The following is a 24,135-nucleotide window of genomic DNA, read 5'->3' as shown; positions in this document are numbered from 1 at the left end:
AAGTGGACAGAGCAACCAGCATGGCAGTGATGGAGCCCCCATGTTTAAACCTGTACAGTCATGTGCCTCCATGTCTTCTGATTGGTCGCTCTGATGCTCAGCAAACTCTAATTTAGTATCAACACCTCATAAGTTAAACTGGAACAAACTTCCAGAAAACTGCAAAGATGCTGAAACCCTGAGTTCCTTTAAATCAAAGCGAACAGCCTGGTTAGCGGCCATCTGTTGGAGCAGAAGCATCAGAACCAGGCTGAACCAACGACCTGCTCTGGTTCTGTTCTGGAAATGATGATGATGATGATACAAAGAAAATTTCATGTAAAACCTAGAAACTTATGAACCACCAGGATCCTCTGAGACTTGGTCTACAGTCAGAGGTTTAATCTGGTGCTGTAACGCAGACTGTTACAGGAGATCTCAATTAACATCTCTTTGGGATCAAGAGTACTTAAATAATCAATGATCAAGATATTTGATTATTCTTGATTAAATGTCATTGTAGCCTAGCAACAATGCTCAGAGTCAAGCACTCTGAGCATCTTTGGTTCTGGAAGGTTCTGCAGTGATAAACTGGACCTTCAGACCAGAACCCTGTCAGGGTCTGTGACCTCTGACCGCTGACGCAACATGACCTCATCTACAAACGCTGAGGCGCCCCCTGGAGGCCATGCAGGGGAACTGCTGGAGGATTCACCGTCCTGCAGAAGAAGAGACCAGACAGGCGATCTGTTATCAAACATCTCCTTCATTGTTTAATAGACTCTGAGCCGCAGAGCCACGGCGTCCGCAGCCAATCAGCTGCTCAGGTTTCTTCTTCTACAGCTTCTGCAAACATTTATGTATAAATATATACAGTTTGTGGGAGCGCCGCTCCGACCGGGCCGGCAGCGCGCGCCGCCTGATGGGAATGTTGTCTGGGCGGTGCGGGTTCTTCTTCTGCCCTGAAGGCACGTGGCTGAGGGGGCGGAGCCTGCTGAGGGGGCGAGGCGTGGAGGCGAACGCTCTGCCGGTCTGAGCGCGCTCCGTCCGGACCCAGGAGACTTAAAAACGGTTCCGAGTGACGAGGAGACGGCGGGGGGTGGCGGGGCGGGGCTTATCGTCCTACTGCTGGCCGGGGGGAGGGGCGGCGGCGGCTCTCAGCAGCAGCCGCCAGACGAAGTGTTGACCGGCTTGCTCTGTATCTTCACGTTGGACCTGTCGGCGGCGCCGGCCGTGGCCCCGGGGCCCATCCGCTTCTTGATCTCAGCCGCCATGGTCATGAAGGCCTGCTCCACGTTGGTGGCGCTCTTAGCGCTCGTCTCCAGGAACGGGATGCCCAGGTGGTCCGCGAACTCCTGCAGAGGTCAGAAGTCAGAATGCTACACGGCCTCCTTCAGACCAGAGGTCAGGGGTCAGGGGTCATACCTTAGCTGTAGTGTAGTCCACCAACTTCTTGGTGGTCAAGTCGCTCTTGTTGCCGACCAGCAGCTTGTTGACGTTCTCGCTGGCGTAGCGGTCGATCTCCTGCAGCCACTGCTTCACGTTGTTGAACGACTCCTGCGGACCAGCAGAACGCAGCGTTACCGAGGGGGCGGGGCCAGAGGCAGCGTGGGACGCCATATGAAAAGGGGCGGGGCAACATAGACAAGACCAGGTTTGCATAATCAAAATAAATGCTCAGATTTTTCAGCAATTATTCCAAAGTTTTACATATCGCTTCTTCATACAAATTAGAAATCTCTCTTAAATCTTGGTCACTAGAAGCCATCAAAGCACTTCGAACAGAAACCTTGGTACGAGAGGAAGAGGCAACATTTGCAGCATTTCTGTAGTAGTTTGCTCCCAACCTGAACATGAAGCACAACTTAACTCAGAATCTAACCAGCAGAAAATAAAGGCAGGTCAGGAAAAGTTCAGTGACCTCCCGCTGTTGGAAGTGGTCCTACAAGTACACACACCCATAACAGCATCAGGAAAATAAAACCAGATATCGACATTTTCTGATGACTGCTAACATCTGCTAAGCTAACGCTGCTGATTAAAGGTCAGAGGTCACTGACCTGATCCGTCACATCATACACCACTATGATGCCGTGAGCTCCTCTGTAGTAACTGGAAGTGATGGTTCTGAACCTTTCCTGGCCCGCCGTGTCCCACTGCAGAGAAGCAGGTCAAAGGTCAGCGCCGAGCACATTACAGTGGCGTCCTGCTACGATCGGCGGCTCCTTACGATCTGCAGCTTGATGGTCTTCCCGTCCAATTCGATGGTCCGAATCTTAAAGTCCACCCCGATGGTGCTGATGTAGCTCTCTGTGTACGTGTCGTCCTGCAGCCAATCACAGACATGTCAGACAGCGCTGCAACCAATCACAGACAGGTCAGACAGCGCTGCAGCCAATCACAGACAGGTCAGACTTACTGCAAACCGCAGCAGGAGACAGGACTTCCCGACACCGGAGTCACCGATCAGCAGCAGCTTGAATAAGTAGTCACTGAGAGGACACACACACACAGGTCATGTCAGACCCATTGGCTGACATGATTCAGGCCCAACCAGTCAACACCAACTGGATCTGAGATGTTCTGATCGGTTTAATCTCATGAATACAGAATCCTCTGGAACACAACTGGTTTCAGTTTCAGAAATCTGAAATCCATGTTTGTAGTGAAAAAAGAAGCTGATTTTTTTCCTGCGTATTTTTTTCTTTTTCTTTAAAATTGTCCTCTTATAATAAATCCGTCAGATTATTAATTTCAGATGTCACAATGGTTTTATGGTTTCTTTCACCAGGAGCAGCTGATTAGCTTCTTAAAAACTTAAATAAACCTGAACTTTGACCCTTCGAAGGATGCAGACCCTGAATTCGGACACGGCCATCTGCATTCTGAGCTGTTGGCATGTGATGAGACTGTTAGCATGTGATGAGACTGTTAGCATGTGATGAGACTGTTGGCATGTGATGAGACTGTTGGCATGTTAGCATGTGATGAGACTGTTAGCATGTTAGCATGTGATGAGACTGTTAGCATGTGATGAGACTGTTGGCATGTTAGCATGTGATGAGACTGTTAGCATGTTAGCATGTGATGAGACTGTTAGCATGTGATGAGACTGTTAGCATGTGATGAGACTGTTGGCATGTTAGCATGTGATGAGACTGTTAGCATGTGATGAGACTGTTGGCATGTGATGAGACTGTTGGCATGTTAGCATGTGATGAGACTGTTGGCATGTTAGCATGTGATGAGACTGTTGGCATGTTAGCATGTGATGAGACTGTTGGCATGTTAGCATGTGATGAGACTGTTGGCATGTTAGCATGTGATGAGACTGTTGGCATGTTAGCATGTGATGAGACTGTTGGCATGTTAGCATGTTATGAGACTGTTGGCATGTTAGCATGTGATGAGACTGTTGGCATGTTAGCATGTGATGAGACTGTTGGCATGTTAGCATGTGATGAGACTGTTGGCATGTTAGCATGTGATGAGTGTTGGCATGTTAGCATGTTATGAGACTGTTAGCATATTAGCATGTGATGAGACTGTTAGCATATTAGCATGTTATGAGACTGTTAGCATATTAGATTGTGATGAGACTGTTGTCATGTGATGAGACTGTTGTCATGTGATGAGACTGTTGGCATGTTAGCATGTGATGAGACTGTTAGCATATTAGCATGTTATGAGACTGTTGGCATGTGATGAGACTGTTGGCATGTGATGAGACTGTTAGCATGTGATGAGACTTTTAGCATGTTGGCACGTGATGAAACTGTTGGCATGTTAGCATGTGATGAGACTGTTGGCATGTTAGCATGTGATGAGACTGTTGGCATGTTAGCATGTGATGAGTGTTGGCATGTTAGCATGTGATGAGTGTTGGCATGTTAGCATGTTATGAGACTGTTAGCATATTAGCATGTTATGAGACTGTTAGCATATTAGCATGTTATGAGACTGTTAGCATATTAGCATGTTATGAGACTGTTAGCATATTAGCATGTTATGAGACTGTTAGCATATTAGCATGTGATGAGACTGTTGGCATGTGATGAGACTGTTGGCATGTGATGAGACTGTTGTCATGTGATGAGACTGTTGGCATGTTAGCATGTGATGAGACTGTTAGCATATTAGCATGTGATGAGACTGTTGGCATGTGATGAGACTGTTGGCATGTGATGAGACTGTTAGCAGGTGATGAGACTTTTGGCATGTTGGCACGTGATGAAACTGTTGGCATGTTAGCATGTGATGAGACTGTTGGCATGTTAGCATGTGATGAGACTGTTGGCATGTTAGCATGTGATGAGTGTTGGCATGTTAGCATGTTATGAGACTGTTAGCATATTAGCATCTTATGAGACTGTTAGCATATTAGCATGTTATGAGACTGTTAGCATATTAGCATGTGATGAGACTGTTGGCATGTGATGAGACTGTTGTCATGTGATGAGACTGTTAGCAGGTGATGAGACTTTTAGCATGTTGGCACGTGATGAAACTGTTGGCATGTTAGCATGTGATGAGACTGTTGGCATGTTAGCATGTGATGAGACTGTTGGCATGTTAGCATGTGATGAGTGTTGGCATGTTAGCATGTTATGAGACTGTTAGCATATTAGCATGTTATGAGACTGTTAGCATATTAGCATGTTATGAGACTGTTAGCATATTAGCATGTGATGAGACTGTTGGCATGTGATGAGACTGTTGTCATGTGATGAGACTGTTGTCATGTGATGAGACTGTTGGCATGTTAGCATGTGATGAGACTGTTAGCATATTAGCATGTTATGAGACTGTTGGCATGTGATGAGACTGTTGGCATGTGATGAGACTGTTAGCATGTGATGAGACTTTTAGCATGTTGGCATGTGATGAGACTGTTAGCATGTGATGAGACTGTTGGCACGTGATGAGACTGTTAGCATGTTGGGATGTGATGAAACTGTTAGCATGTTGGGATGTGATGAGACTGTTGGCACGTGATGAGACTGTTAGCATGTTGGGATGTGATGAGACTGTTAGCATGTTGGGATGTGATGAGACTGTTAGCATGTTGGCATGTGATGAGACTGTTGGCATGTGATGAGACTGTTGGCACGTGATGAGACTGTTGGCACGTGATGAGACTGTTAGCATGTTGGGATGTGATGAAACTGTTAGCATGTTGGGATGTGATGAGACTGTTGGCACGTGATGAGACTGTTAGCATGTTGGGATGTGATGAGACTGTTAGCATGTTGGGATGTGATGAGACTGTTAGCATGTTGGCATGTGATGAGACTGTTAGCATGTTGGCATGTGATGAGACTGTTGGCATGTGATGAGACTGTTAGCATGTTGGCATGTGATGAGACTGTTAGCATGTGATGAGACTGTTAGCATGTGATGAGACTGTTAGCATATTAGCATGTGATGAGACTGTTATCATGTGATGAGACTGTTGGCATGTGATGAGACTGTTAGCATGTTGGCATGTGATGAGACTGTTGGCATGTTGGCATGTGATGAGACTGTTAGCATGTGATGAGACTGTTAGCATGTTGGCATGTGATGAGACTGTTAGCTTGTGATGAGACTGTTAGCATGTTGGCATGTGATGAGACTGTCACAGCAACAGTCTAGTCAGAGGCCTCTCATATTCACTACAACACTGGCTGCTACTGGAGATCCAAAGAGTTATAGCATTTAAATTCCCTTTCAGACCAATAAAGGATTTTGTTTTCTGAGTTAACCCCCCCCAAAACATTTCGTAATCATTTAATTATTTAAGTTAAAAATTATAATTAGTGACTGAATGTGAATACAACAAATGGACTTAAATACACCTGTTGGCTAAATTATCTTAGGCCCAGCAGATTTTCATTGTTTAGGACAAAAATAAAAACTAAAATCAGAAATATTAAACATTTTCTAGTTTCCATGGAAACGGGTCATCAACAACTTTGGAATAGAGAATAACTAACCCATCCCTGAGGCAAGTAATAAACCCTCAGAAAGTAACCCGTCAGAAAACAACTAGTTAGTCAGGAAGTAACTAACCCATCAGAAAGTAGTAACTAGTCAGAAAGTAAGTGACCCGTCAGACAGTCCCTACCCCTTGGTCACACAGTAACTAATTAAGAGTAAACACAGTTAGCCGTTAGCCGCTAACAGCAAGGTGTGACAGGACCGGTCACTCCCGTTATTTCTCGGCCTTCTCCCGGCTCAGTCTCGTTGTCAGGAGCCGGTTCTGACTTCGACTATACGACTGTGGGTATGTGTTCGGCCGGGCGGTCATGTTAATGACTGAACACCGAGAAGAAAAGCAGCTAAGGCGACACTGCGCCCGGCTAGCTAGGCGTTAGCCTCCCCGGTGAAGTGACAGCTCAGACCGGACCTAGACGTGTCAGTCCGGACCAGAACCAGACTTACTATTCCGGATTCATGGTTGCCTGCTGGTTGTGAAGTGTGTCGTCCGTGGAAGCAGCTGAATGTGGTTCGGAGAGATTCTGGACTGGTTCTGTCGTTACTTTGAAGCGAGTAGTTGTCAGAACAGTGTAACCGAATCAAATATGGCCGTCTGAATACCACCAACCCGGAAATACTGGCCTAAAGGAATCATGGGTACTGTAGTTTTCAAATTAAATTAAATTCAAAACTACTTTATTGATCCCAAAGGGAAATTAAAAGCTATTGTAAAGCATTAATTCAAAGTCTTCAAAGACTTATTGTAGACAGAGATGGCTGTTGGCAGGAAAGATCTCGTGTAGTGGTCTGTATTACAGCAAATCTCTTTTGTGATTTCGGGCGTTAGAACATGGAAAATAAAAAACGTGTCCACCTGAATCCAACAGGCAGCCGTCGGCTCCTGGTTCTATTGTTAAAAAAGAAATTAAACACATTTACACAATTTAAAATATAAACAAAATTACAGATTTTACTAGTGGTTTTCGATTCAATTCAAAAATACTTTTTTGATCCCAAAGGGAAATTAAATATTATAATACTTAATATGCAAAATAACTCTTCTCCTTCACTCTGTCTATCTTTATATTTGAGTAAAAGTTGGAGTCACTACGCCACATATGTTGGTTGAACATGTTGACTGGAGTCCTACTAACCTGGGAAGAAGTTGTTTTGACTTGTTGTTTGAAGCAGCCAATCAGACGGCTGATTGGCTGCTTCAAACAGGACCCAGATGGTCCTGGGTTCGATTCCTGGTCCGGGTCTTTATGCATGTTGTTCCTGTGCATGTATGGGAACCGGACCTCCTTCACCTGGAAACTCTGTGCTGGTGAACATTTTTAACTCGGACTTGTTGCATAACGAGTCGCAATCAGTAAAATCAAAACAAACTCAGTGAATTTGAGCTTTTATTTTATTTTTCAGATTTTAGTCTTTTTCTTTGTATCTTTGACATCCATCATTTTAGAAACAATAAAAAAATAGAACTGAAAAATGTACATTGCTGACCTGATACATATACATATACAGTATATATTCATATATTCCGTTTTTACACTGGTATAAATGTAATTATGTATAAAAAGACAAACTGATGGACTACACCTTTGCTTTTTTCATCATAGTTATTAGACTGATGAAGACATGATGAAGAGGCTTCAGGCACTTTCCCTGGAGAGAGCTAGTGCCGGCCGACGCATGGACAGGAAGTGGCTTCTCAGACGCCAGACACACTTCCTGTTGGATGCTTCATTTTTTATTGGGGACTCGTCTCTGACGGCGGACATGACGGTCCAGACTGCTGCTTCTCTCTGGAGGGAAACCAGCTGCTGCACTCTGACCAGACTGCAGACTGCAAGGCCAACACCGACGGTTTTCACAGATGTTTTCCTTCCACCAACTTTACAGTCTGTACCAGGAAACATCTGGAAAAGCAGATAGAACTGACCTCATCTTGTCCCGACTTCCTGTTTTCCACCCTGACTTCCTGTTTGCCACAGAGCTTCAGCAGAACATTTCAACTGCAGCACCGTGTGGCCTATGTTAGCATGATGCTAACTGCTAGCATTGCTAATGACTTTACAGGAACTGGATAACTTTGCACATGAACATCAAGGACAACCAGGAAGCTAGGCGCTAGCAGGCGCTGCTAAGCTAGGCCACATGGACCAGACCGGACCGGACTTGAACTCGTCGTCTGTTAAACTTAAAAACCACGGATGAATTTCCCAAACGCCATTTGTCCCGATGTCAAGCTACACTTAAAAACACATTCAGCCCAGAAACGTCAATAAATTTATATCAGAACGAACATCTGGATCGTTTCCCCACCGGGTTCTGACCCGATGTCGAGTCGACTGCTTCCTGCTGCAGAGTTCATGCCTTTACAGTTTCTGTAGCTTATGTTGCATCAAAAATATCTGTATTAATACAAGTTATAAACTTGCTCTGAAATGCTGGCAGGGAGCTGGGGGAACTGTCGTTACACCAATAAAAAAATAATTTCAAACTTCAGCTCTGATTTCTGTTAGTTGTTCTTTAACCCAGGTTGTGATAATCTGCATGTGTTCCTGTTATCTGCTGCAGCGCATCTGCTGGGGGTCCAGACAGCAGAGCAGCAACGCTCTTCCAAACTTTACGCCACTTAGCCAAAATCATCAATTCTGAGGAATCTGGGCCCAAAAATTCTCGTCGTGTTTTGACGGCCTGCTCCAGAACCGAGCAGCTGAGCTGAGGACTCATCGGCTGGTTTTCACCACAGCGCCTCTGCTGACACACTTTACCTACCGCCATGGTGTGTGTGTGTGTGTGTGTGTGTGTGTGTGTGTGTGTGTGTGTGTTGGTGATAAACCAGGAGATTCTCCATTACAATAAGCAGTTAAGTGCATCATTCTACTGTAAAAAAAATTCCAGTGTGGATATAAGCATAAAAATTCAGGTCTTAGGTTTTTCATTTTTCCCACCAGCCACAGGGTGACGACCATTTTTCAACATGGCCGTCATCATTTTTGAGCCTTTTAAACCAGTAATTGCCATTAAATGTTAACCATTTTCATGACTTGGATGAATTTTATGTCACACCAATTGTTTTAAAATTTGGTCAAACTGTTAATACAAATTAGCAACTAAATGGTTAGCTTCTGCTAATTTTTTGTGTTTAGCGGGTTAGCATTATCTCTGCTAATGTTTTTATGTCTTTAGTGTAGCTGAGCTAAGGTTTTTGTTTAGCGAATAAGTCAATAGTAAATGTAACGTTTTGGTTAGCTGTGGACACTGCTGATTATAGTGCAAACATATTTTCTCCTTCACAACCATGGTGGCCATCTTGGACTTTTCAGTAACTAATGTTTACTTTATTTTTCCAAAATGCCAAGTTAAGTTAAGTTTTAGAAAGATAAAAAAGTAATTTTCAATCAGGTCTCATATTTATGCCACACAGAGGGATAAACGTCCAGTTTCAGTTTTCTTGTTCAGATTTTGAAAAACCCGAACCACCAGACCAATAAAACGATCCGGTCATGAGGAAGACTGCTGCCATGACAACAAGGAGGGGAAGCTGCAACAGCGAATGACGGCTAACACACCCCTCTGTACAAGTCTACTAAGGAAAAATTGAGAGGAAGGAGAAAGTGTGTAGAAAAGGTGAACAACCAACAACACTGAGAGAATAGTGAAGAGCTCATCTGAAGGTTTGGGGGAGCCTTTTTTATTTCTTTCTTTGGAAGTGAAGTTTTCTAATTTTAATAATTAGCTGTAAGCCAGAAATATCAGAAATATCCCTCTGTGTAGAATAAATGTCTGAGTTTCTGTTATATTCTGGCTGAACAAAAGAATGAAGCAGCTTCTTCCAGATGAACAGCATCACCACAAACTCAGCTCCACCTTCACTGACCTGCAGGAATCCTTCTGGACGTTCTCCAGGTGACGTGAAACCTGGCGGCTCCAAATATCCAAACTTTCATGGAGACATTTTGGTCCTCAGAGTGACAGAAAAAGCACAACAGTTGACACGAAGTTTCACTTCCTTCTACTGATGAACCACATCAACAACAGAAAGAACAGCGGTGACGGTCTCTGTGGAGTGGGCGGGGCCTGCTGAGTGGGCGGGGCCTCCGGTAGCTCAGCCCACGGCCCTGTGCTTGCCGCCGCAGCAGCGGCAGGCCACGCCGCAGCGATGACACGCCCTCAGGGGGGCGTAGCAACACATGCAGGGCGCCAGCAGCGACAGGCCGACCAGCGCCGTCCAGCGCAGGCAGAAGCGCTCGTCGCTGGTGTCGCAGGAGCAGGGGTCCGAGTAGTCGCCCTCTGGGTCGGACATGCAGTGGTACAGCAGGCTGTCGGCGCACCACATGAAGCTGACCCGGCGGATGCAGGTCTGGATGGGGTCCGGCGCCTCCTGGCACTGGCCCCGCCCGTTGTCCTCGTGGTTGAACATGTCCTGACAGTAGACGCAGCGGAGCCGCTCCCCGTCCTCCATGTGACACTTCCCTTTGGACGCCGGAGGCCGCGGCTGCAGCGTCACCACCGCCCTGCGGCCGCCACCCGCCTCCAGGCGGCCCGGCTTGCTGTCGAAGCCCTGCTGCACGCCGCAGCTCAGCGGGTACGGGTACGTGTAGTCGCGTTTGGGCGCGTCGCTCTTGGTGAAATGCACGCAGGTGTCCGGGTTGCGCGGCTGTGGGAGCTTGTCTCGCGTGGCGTTGGCGTGACGGTAGTCCTCGTAGCCGGTGAGCCAGCTGCGCTCACGGGGACTGAAGCGAACGATCTCCTGATCCTCCAGAGGGAAGCTGGCGTGACGAGGAAAGATGTGGACCGCCTGCCAGAGCCGAGGGGAGCGCATGAGTCGCAGAAACAAACATCAATGTTTCTACAACTTGATGCAAGTAGGGCTGCAAGAAAACCTTGTGGTGGCGATAATATCAGGAGCAAAATATGCCCGTTTTTTAAAATGCTATTTGTGTCTCATTTGAGTTTTTATTGCCATGATTTTCTGTCCTAGTGGCTAAACGATGAACTTAAGAATAAGTTTCTGCTCTCCACACTGATATTATATTTGCAAACATATTGTGTAGCCCTGAGGCAGAAGCTACAGGACAAAGGCGCTGCGGACTCACCGGGTCCAGGAAGTAGTGGTCTGAGGGCCGGTGGTGCTCATAGAAATGTCCCAGGATGCAGTGGTGCCGGCGCGGCTCGCAGAAATGAGCCGGTGCCGCGTGCATGGCGGGCTCTCTCCTCTGAGACGAGTTGGACGAGCTGTCGGTGGCCGTCTGCAGGACAAACGGAGGAGATGGAAGAACTGAAAACCCATCCAGATACATCAGGTTGTGATGCCCAGAGCGTCCAGTAGAGGGCAGGTCCTTTGGGCTCCCAGGCTAACAGGATTTAGCTTGGTGAACAGAGGTGGTGAAGCTATATCTCTTGTACAGATATAGCTTGTGGGAACTAGCTCACTTAGCTTATTATTGCTAACGTAAAACTAACCTACACAGCTAGCTACCAGATACTGAAAAACTTCTACAAATAAACACATCTGCAGCTTGCTAGACTTTGTCATATTGTTTTAAATACATTTAACATCATTGTAGTGCATTTCTATTGTTGTACAAATGCTAATGCTAATGATGCTAATGTTAAGGGTCTGTATCCTTTGACTAGGCCAGAATTAGTTCCACAATGAGAGAGAAGGTGCTTTTGTAATTTTATTGGTTTAGTAAAAATAGCTACAGTTCAGAACTGAGTCTTAAAGCTACTACAAAATACTACAAGTACAAGTACAGCCCGGGCTCCAGACGAGTTTAACAGGAGGGTCATCGACTTATTTTAGGGGGGCAAAATGAATCTACGTAGCTGAACGTAGACAACAACACCAGCAGCCTAGAGGCTACCTGTTAACAAGCTTAACACGTCGTTTTCCGAGCCGCCTTCAAACACAGCATGAACGCTGAGACGCTCGCGCTGGGTTTACACCTGTGCGGCAGCGACAGAGACTTGCTGCTGCTGTGCAGAGCTGCTCAGGTGTGTTAGAATCATGGCAGCAAACCAGCAACACACAAAGAACTTTGTACAGTTTTCCCCCCAAACTAACCAACTGAGTTGAGTAAAGCTGTTGGATTCAGGTAATGTTAGCTAAAAGATGACTAGCTAATATCAAAAGAGCACCTTAACAATGGATTTAACAGTTTTAACTGCTGAAAAAAGTGACAGTGGGCACGGATATGGGAAGTGCGGAAGCCCCTACTGTATCAAATCGTTATAGAAATAACAGAGAGTTGGTCACTCTGAGGTAAAAACAACAAACAGCTTCCAGTCCCGGGGGGCACGGCTGATTCTGTGGGCGGGCAATGCCTCCCAATGTCCCCCAATGCCTCCTAATGTCCCCCAATGCCTCCCAATGTCCCCCAATGCCTCCTAATGTCCCCCAATGCCTCCCAATGTCCCCCAATGCCTCCTAATGTCCCCCAATGCCTCCCAATGTCCCCCAATGCTTCCCAATGTCCCCCAATGCCTCCCAATGTCCCCCAATGCCTCCTAATGTCCCCCAATGCCTCCCAATGTCCCCCAATGCCTCCCAATGTCCCCCAATGCCTCCCAATGTCCCCCAATGCTTCCCAATGTCCCCCAATGCCTCCTAATGTCCCCCAATGCCTCCCAATGTCCCCCAATGCTTCCCAATGTCCCCCAATGCCTCCTAATGTCCCCCAATGCCTCCTAATGTCCCCCAATGCCTCCTAATGTCCCCCAATGCCTCCCAATGTCCCCCAATGCTTCCTAATGTCCCCCAATGCCTCCTAATGTCCCCCAATGCCTCCTAATGTCCCCCAATGCCTCCCAATGTCCCCCAATGCTTCCTAATGTCCCCCAATGCCTCCTAATGTCCCCCAATGCCTCCCAATGTCCCCCAATGCCTCCTAATGTCCCCCAATGCCTCCCAATGTCCCCCAATGCTTCCCAATGTCCCCCAATGCTTCCCAATGTCCCCCAATGCCTCCTAATGTCCCCCAATGCCCCCTAATGTCCCCCAATGCCTCCTAATGTCCCCCAATGCTTCCTAATGTCCCCCAATGCCTCCTAATGTCCCCCAATGCCTCCTAATGTCCCCCAATGCCTCCCAATGTCCCCCAATGCTTCCTAATGTCCCCCAATGCCTCCTAATGTCCCCCCATGCCCCCCAATGCCTCCCAATGCCTCCTAATGTCCCCTAATGTCCCCCAATGCTTCCTAATGTCCCCCAATGCCTCCCAATGTCCCCCAATGCCTCCTAATGTCCCCCAATGCCTCCTAATGTCCCCCAATGCCTCCCAATGTCCCCCAATGCTTCCTAATGTCCCCCAATGCTTCCTAATGTCCCCCAATGCCTCCTAATGTCCCCCCATGCCCCCCAATGCCTCCCAATGCCCACCCATGCCACCGTGCCTGCTCTTCAGTAGGGTTTTAAGGAGTGGGTAGAAGTATAAACGTATTAAAACCCAACCTTCTCCAAAAACATCTCAAAATGATCTCATCCTGTTTATGAATATTGTTCATTCAATATTTATTAAATAACTATTCATTTCAGATTCTTGCTTAATGCAATACATTCAATAATATGCTAATGTTAGTGCTAACAGTATTAACAACAGTAATGATAATATTAATATTAACAATGCTGTGTAACAAAATAATATAACAAGACAGTTTCTTGTATCTATTGTAAGCTATTTCCTGATACAAAAGTTTGAATTGTTTAATGAAATAATTTGATTTAGAAATGAATTACTCGTTATTAGAAGCATTTGAAAGGTAACATTTTTAAAAAGCCTGATGTGTAATTTCATTCTAGCTGTGATTTTATTCATTTCCAGGTTATGGAAGGATTCCTGGGTTAATTGTTTGTGTATTTTTGGTTTAGCAGAAATTTATTGCTGATTTAATCTCCTGGGCTTGGAGCAAAGAGAAGAAGATCATCAGTTCAGACTCCTGGTGGATCATTAATTGTCTGAAGCCTCTCAGCTGGAAACGCACCGCCGCAGCCAGCGGTTCTACCTGAACAGCATCTATGACGGATCTATAACGGATCTATGACGGATCTATGATCTTATTCTACCAGTAAAGCAGCTCTGGATTTGGTGGCACCTAAAAATCAGACTTTCAAAACCAAAGAGTGAGCCCTGGCTAAATGAGGTTTCTCGGGCTGCCAGGAGACTGTCCCAGAGCTGAACGCAAATGAAAAAAGGACAAATTACAGGTCTCGCTCCAAATACTGAAGGAATGCTGGCGGCGTAATCAAAGGATTGTGAAAGACACCCAAGAAGGCAGCTGTTGGGTCTGATTGTCTCAAACAGTCGCAATCCTGCCATCTTATTTAAAACTATTGACTCAGTCCTAAATGACTCATAGTGGTTTTATGGAGACCTCACCTACTAGGTTTGAAAGCTTTTTACACATTTTTGTTGAGAAAGTTGCTTCTATTCGGGCCCAGATTCTCCCCTCTGCTCATCACCCTTCAGTCGTTGTGCCTTGTTCTGCTGTTTTATGCAGCTTTGAATGAGTGACCGTGCAATCTTTGCAGGATGTGGTTAGACACTTAAGGCCAACTGGTTCTCCGGATTATGCTATTCCACCCCAGTTATTTAAAGATGTTTTTCTTACTATAGGTCCTTCAGTTCTTGCTCTTGTAAATAGCAGCCTGTCTTCAGGTGTTGTTCCTAAACCTCATGCAGTTCTGCAGCCTCTACTTAAGAAACCAACCCTGGATCCTACTGTTCTGGCGAATTATAGACCTATCTCTAAACTGCCTTTTATTTAAAAAAAAAATCTTGAGAAGCTAGTCTATAATCAGCTAATGGCTTATCTTAGTGAACATAATATTTTAGAGGTTTTTCAGTCCAGTTTTAAACCATTTCATAGCACAGAGTCAGCTCCTTTAAAAGTTTTTGATACTTTTGGCAACTGATTCTGGTGACTGTGTTGTCTTGGTGCTGTTGGATTTAAAGCTGCTTTTGATACAGTTGATCATGGCATTCTGCTTTCCCATTTGCAAAAGTGGGAGGGCATCGGTCATATAGTTCTGGATTAGTTTAAATCTTATTTGGCCGAGCGTACTTTTGTGTCTGTCTAGATGCCCACAGTACGGCGGCCGACAGGTGCAAACACACAGCAACAGAGAAAAGATGCAAACAAAAAGCAAATAAAATGCAGCAAACAAAAAAAAGGGTCGTCCCTCCTGCTTTGCTCAACCAAAACAGCAGAAGATGCCTCAGCACTGAGGGATATTGTTGTTCGGATCGATGGATTATTGATGTGAGGGCTCCACAGACAACATTTCACAAGTAAGATGGACATATTATTGTGTATATATTGTGATTAGAATATTACTTTACTGTATTTATGTCCACCGGCGAGATACCAGCTAATATTAGCTACAGTGCTTGGTGTAATACGGGTTCAGCCCCGCTATGAAGGCTAACTGAGATTCTGTTAATATAAAGAAATTAATTATTCTCTAACATTGACTTAGATTATCTGACACAAGGGCCTATATTAGAAATGAAACAATATAACACATATTATAAAACTTATATTATGTGTTATAACATTCACCGGCAAAGTTTACACAGGTGGTAAAGACTATTATTTATATTCTTTCACTCTGTCAAAGTAAGATACATCCTAAATCTTCTGCTTTTGTTTTGAAAGTTTCCTAAAGACACGATGTGAGGAAGAGGGAGAAATCTATAAAGAGAGACGGATTCACTGCAGCACGAATGAATCTCACATCGGATTTTAGACTCAATCAGCTGCTGAATCTGAAGCTGGAAATCCTCGGCTGAAAAACATATATCTATATATGTATATACATACATATATAGATATGTATATTCAGTGGGTTTTTTGATTTGTGTCTCAATAATGACACAAATAATCATTATTTGTCATTTTTAATCATTATTAGTGTTAGTATAGTTAAATAAATATATATTGATATTACTAAATTATTTATTAAATAAATTATGAACGGCTGTGTGCTTTGTAATATGCTCTTCATACATCGATATCAGAATATTCCATTCCTATTCTATTGTTATAGCCACTAAGCATATTTAAATATGATGAACTATGTATTAAAAACATACTTAAAAAAATACAATTGTTTATAAATGTAGCTTTGATAGATGTTTGAATATGGTTTACAGTAACAGAAAGTGTGTTATGATCGATTAAATCCGCTGATACGTCATTGTGCTGCTAAACACATAACGCTGACTGGAGTGGTGTACCGCTCCAAGATGGCCGCCCTAAATCTCATCAGCGACAATAGGCGAGAGCGGTCCATGAGGGTCTATCCTTATATTATGTCTATGATGCAGACCCTAAATTTGGACACAGCTGTTTTTGTTGGACTCCCTCTAGTGGTCCGTTTTCAGCCCTTTTTGTTTACATCTTTTCTTTTGTTTGCTGCATTTCATTTGTGGTTGTAGTCTTTTTGCATTGCGTCTCTTTTCTTGTTTGCGTCTCTTTTTGTTTGCATCTTTTCTCTGTTGCTGCGCGTTTGCACCTGTCGGCCACCGTACCATAGGTCTTCCTCTGCTCCACTGTCGTGTGGCGTCCCACAGGGCTCAGTTCTAGGCCCTTTACTCTTTTTATTGTACTTCCTTCCTCTCGGCTCTATTTTTAGAAAGTATGGGATTGCTTTTCATTGTTATGCAGACAACACACAGATATATATGTACTGCTAAAGAATGCGGACTCCACCTCTCTTCGGTCTCTGTTTTTGTGTCTGAAAGATTTGAAGGCCTGGGTGGCCTTAAATTTCTTGAAACGTAATGAAGATAAGACAGAGGTAGTGGTTTTTGGCAGATCCACTAGACTCCCTGACTAATCTTTGCTCCTTGGCCCAGTATGTCAAGCTGGTTATTACAAATTTAGGGGTCAAGAAGGATGCAGGTCTTAAGCTGGAAGCACATATTAGAGCCATTGTAAAATCCAGCTTCTTCTACTTAAGGCAGCTAGCCAAAGTAAAACCTTTTCTTTCCAGACAGCATTTCGAAACAGTGATCCATGCATTTGTGACCACACGGTTGGATTACTGTAATGCACTTTATATAGGAGTCTGTTATTTATATATTTCCCAGCTTCAGAGGGTACAAAATGCTGCTGCATGTCTTTTAACAGGTACATGAAAATTTGACCACATTTCTCCTATTTTAGCATCATTACACTGGTTGCCAGTACATTTTAGGATTCATTTTAAACTTTTATTAGTTTTTTCAGCTGATCAGCTGCTTCTGAAGGTCCAAAGACAAAGCGCTCAGAGGGGACCGAGCTTTCCTATGGCAGCTCCAAGCTGTGGAGTGATCTTCCTTTGGGCTTAAGACCGGCCTCTTGTTTCTAAGTCACTTCTTAAGATCCATCTTTTTTCTTTGGCTTTTGGCACGATCCACTTTGTTTTACTCTGTCTGTATATTAATATGTATTTTATATTCGATCTTTTCTATTTTATAATTGCATTGTATTTTATGATTGTGTACAGCACTGTGGTCAAGTCGGTGTAAAACTGCTTTATAAATAAAGTTTTTATGGTATAATGAATCTATGACGGATCTATAATGAATCTATGACGGATCTATAATGGATCTGTGACGGATCTATAATGGATCTGTGATTAATCTATAATGGATCTGTGATGTATCTATAACATATCTGTGATGGATCTGTGATTAATCTATAATGGATCTGTGATGGATCTATAATGGATCTGTGATGGATCTGTGATGGATCTATAATGGATCTGTGATAGATCTATAATGGATCTGTGACAGATCTATAATGGATCTGTGATAGATCTATAATGGATCTGTGACAGATCTATAATGGATCTGTGATGAATCTATAATGCATCTGTGATGAATCTATAATGGATCTGTGATGGATCTATAACATATCTGTGATGGATCTATAACAGATCTATGATGGATCTATAATGGATCTGTGACAAATCTATAATGGATCTATGATGGATCTATTACAAATCTGTAATGGATCTATGACAGGTCTATGATGGATCTATTACAGATCTGTGATGGATCTATAATGGATCTGTGACAGATCTATAATGGATCTGTGATAGATCTATAATGGATCTGTGATGGATCTATGATGGATCTATAATGGATCTGTGATGGATCTATAATGGATCTGTTACAGATCTGTGATGGATCTATAATGGATCTATGATGGCTCTATTACAGATCTGTGATGGATCTATAATGGATCTGTGACAGATCTATAATGGATCTGTGATGGATCTATAATGGATCTGTGATGGATCTATAATGGATCTGTGATGGATCTATTACAAATCTGTAATGGATCTATGACAGGTCTATGATGGATCTATTACAGATCTGTGATGGATCTATAATGGATCTGTGACAGATTTATAATGGATCTGTGATGGATCTATAATGGATCTGTGACAGATCTATAATGGATCTGTGATGGATCTATAATGGATCTGTGATGAATCTATAATGGATCTGTGATGGATCTATTACAAATCTGTAATGGATCTATGACAGGTCTATGATGGATCTATTACAGATCTGTGATGGATCTATAATGGATCTATGATGGATCTGTGATGGATCTATAACATCTGTGATGGATCTATAACAGATCTATGATGGCTCTATTACAGATCTGTGATGGATCTATAATGGATCTGTGACAGATCTATAATGGATCTGTGATGGATCTATAATGGATCTGTGATGGATCTATAACAGATCTGTGATGGATCTATAATGGATCTATGATGGATCTGTGATGGATCTATAATGGATCTGTGACAGATCTATAATGGATCTGTGATAGATCTATAATGGATCTGTGATGGATCTATAATGGATCTGTGATGAATCTGTGATGGATCTATAACAGATCTGTGATGGATCTATAATGGATCTGTGATGGATCTATAATGGATCTATTACAGATCTGTGATGGATCTATAACAGATCTATGATGGATCTATTACAGATCTGTGATGGATCTATAACAGATCTATGATGGATCTATAATGGATCTGTGATGGATCTATAATGGATCTATAATGGATCTATTACAGATCTGTGATGGATCTATAACAGATCTGTGATGGATCTATAACAGATCTGTGATGGATCTATTACAGATCTGTGATGGATCTATAATGGATCTATAATGGATCTATTACAGATCTGTGATGGATCTATAACAGATCTATGATGGATCTATAATGGATCTGTGATAGATCTATAATGGATCTGTGATGGATCTATAACAGATCTATGGTGGATCTATAATGGATCTGTGACAGATCTATATTGGATCTATTACAAATCTATAATGGATCTATAATGGATTTATGATGGATCTATGACAGGTCTATGATGTATCTATTACAGATCTGTGATGGATCTATAATGGATCTGTGATAGATCTATAATGGATCTGTGATGGATCTATAACAGATCTATGGTGGATCTATAATGGATCTGTGACAGATCTATATTGGATCTATTACAAATCTATAATGGATCTATAATGGATTTATGATGGATCTATGACAGGTCTATGATGTATCTATTACAGATCTGTGATGGATCTATAATGGATCTGTGATAGATCTATAATGGATCTGTGATGTATCTATTACAGATCTGTGATGGATCTATAATGGATCTGTGATAGATCTATAATGGATCTGTGATGGATCTATAACAGATCTATGATGGATCTATAATGGATCTGTGACAGATCTATATTGGATCTATTACAAATCTATAATGGATTTATGATGGATCTGTGATGGATCTATGCAGAAATCTTGCTGGACTCAAACAGGAAGCAGCAGACCTGAAATCTTTTCTTTTTCTGAGCTGATATTTTTTCTCAGTTATTATTTTTCTCGCTGTTTCTACAAGACTTTAAATGCTGTAAGCTGCTGGATCTTCACACCTCCAGACGGTTTTTCTGATGGAACGTCATCAAACTTAAATATTCACACTTCATCAGAGCAGCTCCTCACCGTGAAGACGTCGTCGTCCCCGAGCTCGGCTTCGTTCTGCAGCGTTGATGAAGACGTGGTGGAACCTGTGGAGCAGAGAGCAGATCAGGGATCAGCGATTCAGGGCTTTCCTCCCTCTGGACTGCTACAGGAACCGCCGAGGGCCCGGTTCAGGACGGAGCAGGAAGTTTGGCCTCACTTCAGGCTTCTGCTCTCTTCTGACACGGATCTTTCTCTAGGTCAGTCTTCAGTTGTCCTCAGAGATGAACCTCCATCTATCCCTCCATTGTCTACTCCTTATCAGAGATCAGGTTACCATGGTAACAGGAGGGAAATCCAACATGTCTGAGGGGTCCAAAGGCGTTCCCAGCCAAAAGGGACATATCCTCCTTCCTGCAGGTTCTGGTTCTGGCAGGACCTCCTCCCGTCCCGACTAGAGGCCCAAACCACCGACTTCCAGTGGGATCAGGATCAAAGGGCCCCCTGCTGGTAGCAGGAACACAGCTCTCACTTTAAAGACGCCAGAGCATGTTGTGGTCAGAAACCCTGTCTCACCGAGGGACACTCTGAAAGGACACTGTCCACGTCTCTTCATCCTTTAATATAGGGACCCACAGATCAGCGTTGGGTCCCACGGATCAGCGTTGGGTCCCACGGATCAGAGTTGGGTCCCACAAATCAGCGTTGGGTCCCACGGATCAGCGTTGGGACCCACAGATCAGCGTTGGGTCCCACGGATCAGCGTTGGGTCCCACGGATCAGCGTTGGGTCCCACGGATCAGCGTTGGGTCCCACGGATCAGCGTTGGGTCCCACGGATCAGCGTTGGGTCAGCTTCAGTAAAAACCTCCAGCACTTGGTTCCGTTCAGCGTCTCCAGACGGTCCAGAACGTGGCACAGCCTTCAGACTTTGTGCGGGGATCCAGGCTGGTCTGGACCAGAACCCGGCGGTATCAGCGCCGGGTTCTGATGCTCCTGGTGGATCTCTGGGTTCTTCTCTGGAACATCAAGGCAATTCAGTCCAGTCTGTTCTCATCTGCAGCCTAACGATGGTGGAACGAGCTGCTAATGTCCCCTCTAATGTCCTCAGGTGTCCCCTCTAATATCCCCTCTAATGTCCCCCGGTGTCCCCTCTAATGTCCTCAGGTGTCCCCTCTAATGTCCCCTCTAATGTCCTCAGGTGTCCCCTCTAATGTCCTCAGGTGTCCCCTCTAATGTCCTCAGGTGTCCCCTCTAATGTCCCCTCTAATGTCCTCAGGTGTCCCTCTCTAATGTCCCCTCTAATGTCCTCAGGTGTCCCCTCTAATGTCCCCTCTAATGTCCTCAGGTGTCCCTCTCTAATGTCCCCTCTAATGTCCTCAGGTGTCCCCTCTAATGTCCCCTCTAATGTCCTCAGGTGTCCCTCTCTAATGTCCCCTCTAATGTCCTCAGGTGTCCCCTCTAATGTCCCCTCTAATGTCCTCAGGTGTCCCTCTCTAATGTCCCCTCTAATGTCCTCAGGTGTCCCTCTCTAATGTCCCCTCTAATGTCCTCAGGTGTCCCCTCTAATGTCCCCTCTAATGTCCTCAGGTGTCCCCTCTAATGTCCTCTCTAATGTCCCCTCTAATGTCCTCAGGTGTCCCCTCTAATGTCCCCTCTAATGTCCTCAGGTGTCCCCTCTAATGTCCTCTCTAATGTCCCCTCTAATGTCCTCAGGTGTCCCCTCTAATGTCCCCTCTAATGTCCTCAGGTGTCCCCTCTAATGTCCCCTCTCATGTCCCCCGGTGTCCCCCGTACCTTCTGCCAGGTCCTCCAGCGCTCGCCTCACGCCGCGGTCGAAGGCGCGGGCGTCGGACGAACACTGGAAGGTCAGGCCGCACTTCCTGCTGTCCAGCTGCCAGTGGTGGAAGGTGGGCGTGGCCTTTGTGTAGACCAGGTCTTTCCTTAAGAAACACTCCAGGATCACCTGGAGTCCAGAGAGACAGTTGGACCAGAAACAGAACCAAACAGAATTAAATAAAGTTTGTTTCTGACATTATTTCCGTCTGCTGCCAGTATTTATCATGTAGTTTGAAGCGAACTTCAGTTTTAACTCGTTGAATAAATGAATCAATAAGTCGCTGAAACCTGAACCTGCAGTTTTTCTGCTCTGACTGAAAAACCCAAACTGGATCAGACGGTTCTGACTTTCTGGGGTTTTGGATCTTCTGCTCCACGCTGACGGAACATTTTCAATTTGTTGCAGATTTATGGGACAAAGTTCTGATCTCAACACTCTGCTGATTGTTTTTAAGCCTGGTGTTCTGGACCAGTACCAGCCCTGCAGAACCGGTACCGACCGAGCCCACCTGCCGGTCCTTGAGGCGCTCCCCGTGGATCAGGAAGCTGTTCCGGCCCTGCAGCCCGTCGAGCCGCAGCCGGCAGACCCCGACCCGGCTCAGGCAGCCGTCCAGCGCCAGCCAGCCGCCGCTGGACTCGTCCCGGGTCATCACCACCGCCGTGACCCGCACGATGTAGCTGTCACTGCAACACAGGTCAAAGGTCATCAGAACACACAGGGTGGAAACTGCCTTTACCAAAACAGAACCAAACAGAACCAGAAGACCAGGACGGGTTCGCCTTGTTGGATCAACCCAACAGCATGTTCCTGAGATCCAGCTGAGAGAGGAGGAGCGAACCAGAACCAGAACCAGAACCAGAACCGGATCATCAGCCCAACTCCATCTGAACCTCCATCCATCCGGATCTCTCACACAGGCTGGTTCTACAGAACCAAGCATTGGACCTGGAAACGTCCTGGGTTTTAATTCTGTCAGGTTCTGGAAACAGAACCGGGCCCACGTTGGTCCATATTTAATGAACAAACCTGTCCTGTCAGAACCTCTACGCCGAGAACAGAACCACGTCACAGAACCCGCTCTGATCAGAACCTCTCCAGGCTTTCTCCTGCTGGTTCTGTGGACCGACCGGCCCGGCTGGCCAGAACCTCCAGGGTTCTGAAAGCTCCGGTTCTCCTGTTGGGAAACCTCCTGGAGCAGCTGAGGTCCACAAGGAACCAGAACCGGCTCTGTCTGGACCAGAACCAGCAGCTGATCTCTGACGATGACTCACAACATGCAGCATTTCAGGAACCTGAGCTTCAGAACCGAACCGGGTCACCCTCATCCCCCGAACCTCTTGCCTCGGTGATGAAGAGGAGGCCCTGCTCATCCTCCTCTTCATCAGTGGAGCTCAGACCGATACCGCACCAGAACCACGAACAGAACGGAACTCACTCGTCGGGCCTCGGCTCCTCGTTCATCTTCTCCGGTTCAGCTCCGCTTTGGTCGAGCTGCCGCGGCCGCCGCGCGGTGCGGCGTCTTCATGGTTCCACAGCGGCGGCGGCGGTGGATGCGGTTCTGACGCCTCTTCCTCCTCCTCCCATCGGATCGTCCTCCTCCTTCAGCCCCGCCGCCTCCTCCGGACCGGGCCGGGAACGCTGAGACCGAGCAGGAGGTTCTGGTGTCGGGGAGGAAGGCACCGCACGATCCCCATCTCCTCCTCCTCCTCACTCCATGATGGACTGAGGGAGGGAAGGTGACGTCAGACCCGAAGGACCGCAAGGATCACGTGTCTTCACCACAACAACAACAACATAATAATAATAATTAATAATAATAATAATTAATAATAGTAATGATAATGGGCTGCTCTGTCTCAATAGTTCTGGTTCTGGTTCTGAGCTGGACTCAGTTCTAGTATAACAGGATGTTACCAGTACTGGGTCCTGATGGAAGCCCACTTCCGCCATGAAAAATACATAAATAAAAGCACAACAGAAAGTCATAATTTAGAGTTTTACATTTATTTTAAAAAATATTTTTACATATTTAACATAATATATCAGGTTTAATATAAAAACATCAGTCAGAAACAACCAATCAGAGTCAGGAGGCGGGTCTTAGTGCTGTCAATCAACAACTAGTTGAAAGCACTAAGCATCAATCAGTGCATTAGCATAACTTGCCATGAATGCTAATGCTAATTAGCATTGCCACCAGTGACGGCAGATCAACGGTTTTTCTGTAGCAATAAGTTGTTTGTCCACCATTAACACATTTAGCAGTGAGTACATGAGTTGATTGACAGCGCTAAGCTCCTCCTTTTGGTTGGGCTTTTATTGTTTTATTCGTGGCAGAAATGGACAAGAATGAAACTAAG

General features: G+C 45.0%; 2 protein-coding genes across 2 annotated transcripts; both read right to left on the bottom strand.

Moving 5' to 3' along the window:
* Positions 1-727: 727 nt before the first annotated feature.
* Positions 728-6,572, bottom strand: LOC106911433 (ras-related protein Rab-1A-like). Its single transcript, XM_014978236.2, has 6 exons — positions 6,403-6,572; positions 2,399-2,471; positions 2,210-2,305; positions 2,040-2,135; positions 1,405-1,536; positions 728-1,334 (listed from the first exon to the last, which is right to left on the bottom strand). The coding sequence occupies exons 1-6, from the start codon at positions 6,414-6,416 to the stop codon at positions 1,137-1,139; spliced, it is 609 nt and encodes a 202-aa protein (XP_014833722.1). The 5' UTR covers positions 6,417-6,572; the 3' UTR covers positions 728-1,136.
* Positions 6,573-7,330: 758 nt separating this feature from the next.
* spred2a (sprouty related EVH1 domain containing 2a) lies at positions 7,331-23,549 on the bottom strand. The gene is made up of 6 exons (XM_088006808.1): positions 23,211-23,549; positions 22,284-22,458; positions 21,733-21,901; positions 19,979-20,043; positions 11,046-11,198; positions 7,331-10,747 (listed from the first exon to the last, which is right to left on the bottom strand). The coding sequence occupies exons 1-6, from the start codon at positions 23,234-23,236 to the stop codon at positions 10,055-10,057; spliced, it is 1,281 nt and encodes a 426-aa protein (XP_087862934.1). The 5' UTR covers positions 23,237-23,549; the 3' UTR covers positions 7,331-10,054.
* Positions 23,550-24,135: the final 586 nt, after the last annotated feature.

Source organism: Poecilia mexicana, unplaced genomic scaffold (genome assembly GCF_051168715.1).
Source record: "Poecilia mexicana isolate PSO_F unplaced genomic scaffold, ASM5116871v1 scaffold_1, whole genome shotgun sequence".
Lineage (NCBI taxonomy): Eukaryota > Metazoa > Chordata > Actinopteri > Cyprinodontiformes > Poeciliidae > Poecilia > Poecilia mexicana.
The sequence above is the reverse complement of the archived record's forward strand: the minus strand, read 5'-3'. Positions and strand labels throughout refer to the sequence as shown.

Coding starts and splice junctions, on each gene's coding strand:
- spred2a (XM_088006808.1), bottom strand. CDS start 23,236: ATGAACGAGGAGCCGAGGCCCGACGA. Junction 21,902..22,283: donor AGCGCCTCAAGGACCGGCAG/GTGGGCTCGGTC, acceptor TCTGGACTCCAG/GTGATCCTGGAGTGTTTCTT. Junction 10,748..11,045: donor ACCACTACTTCCTGGACCCG/GTGAGTCCGCAG, acceptor CGGCTCTGGCAG/GCGGTCCACATCTTTCCTCG.
- LOC106911433 (XM_014978236.2), bottom strand. Junction 2,306..2,398: donor GTCTCCTGCTGCGGTTTGCA/GTAAGTCTGACC, acceptor GATTGGCTGCAG/GACGACACGTACACAGAGAG. Junction 1,335..1,404: donor TGGACTACACTACAGCTAAG/GTATGACCCCTG, acceptor TGACCTCTGCAG/GAGTTCGCGGACCACCTGGG.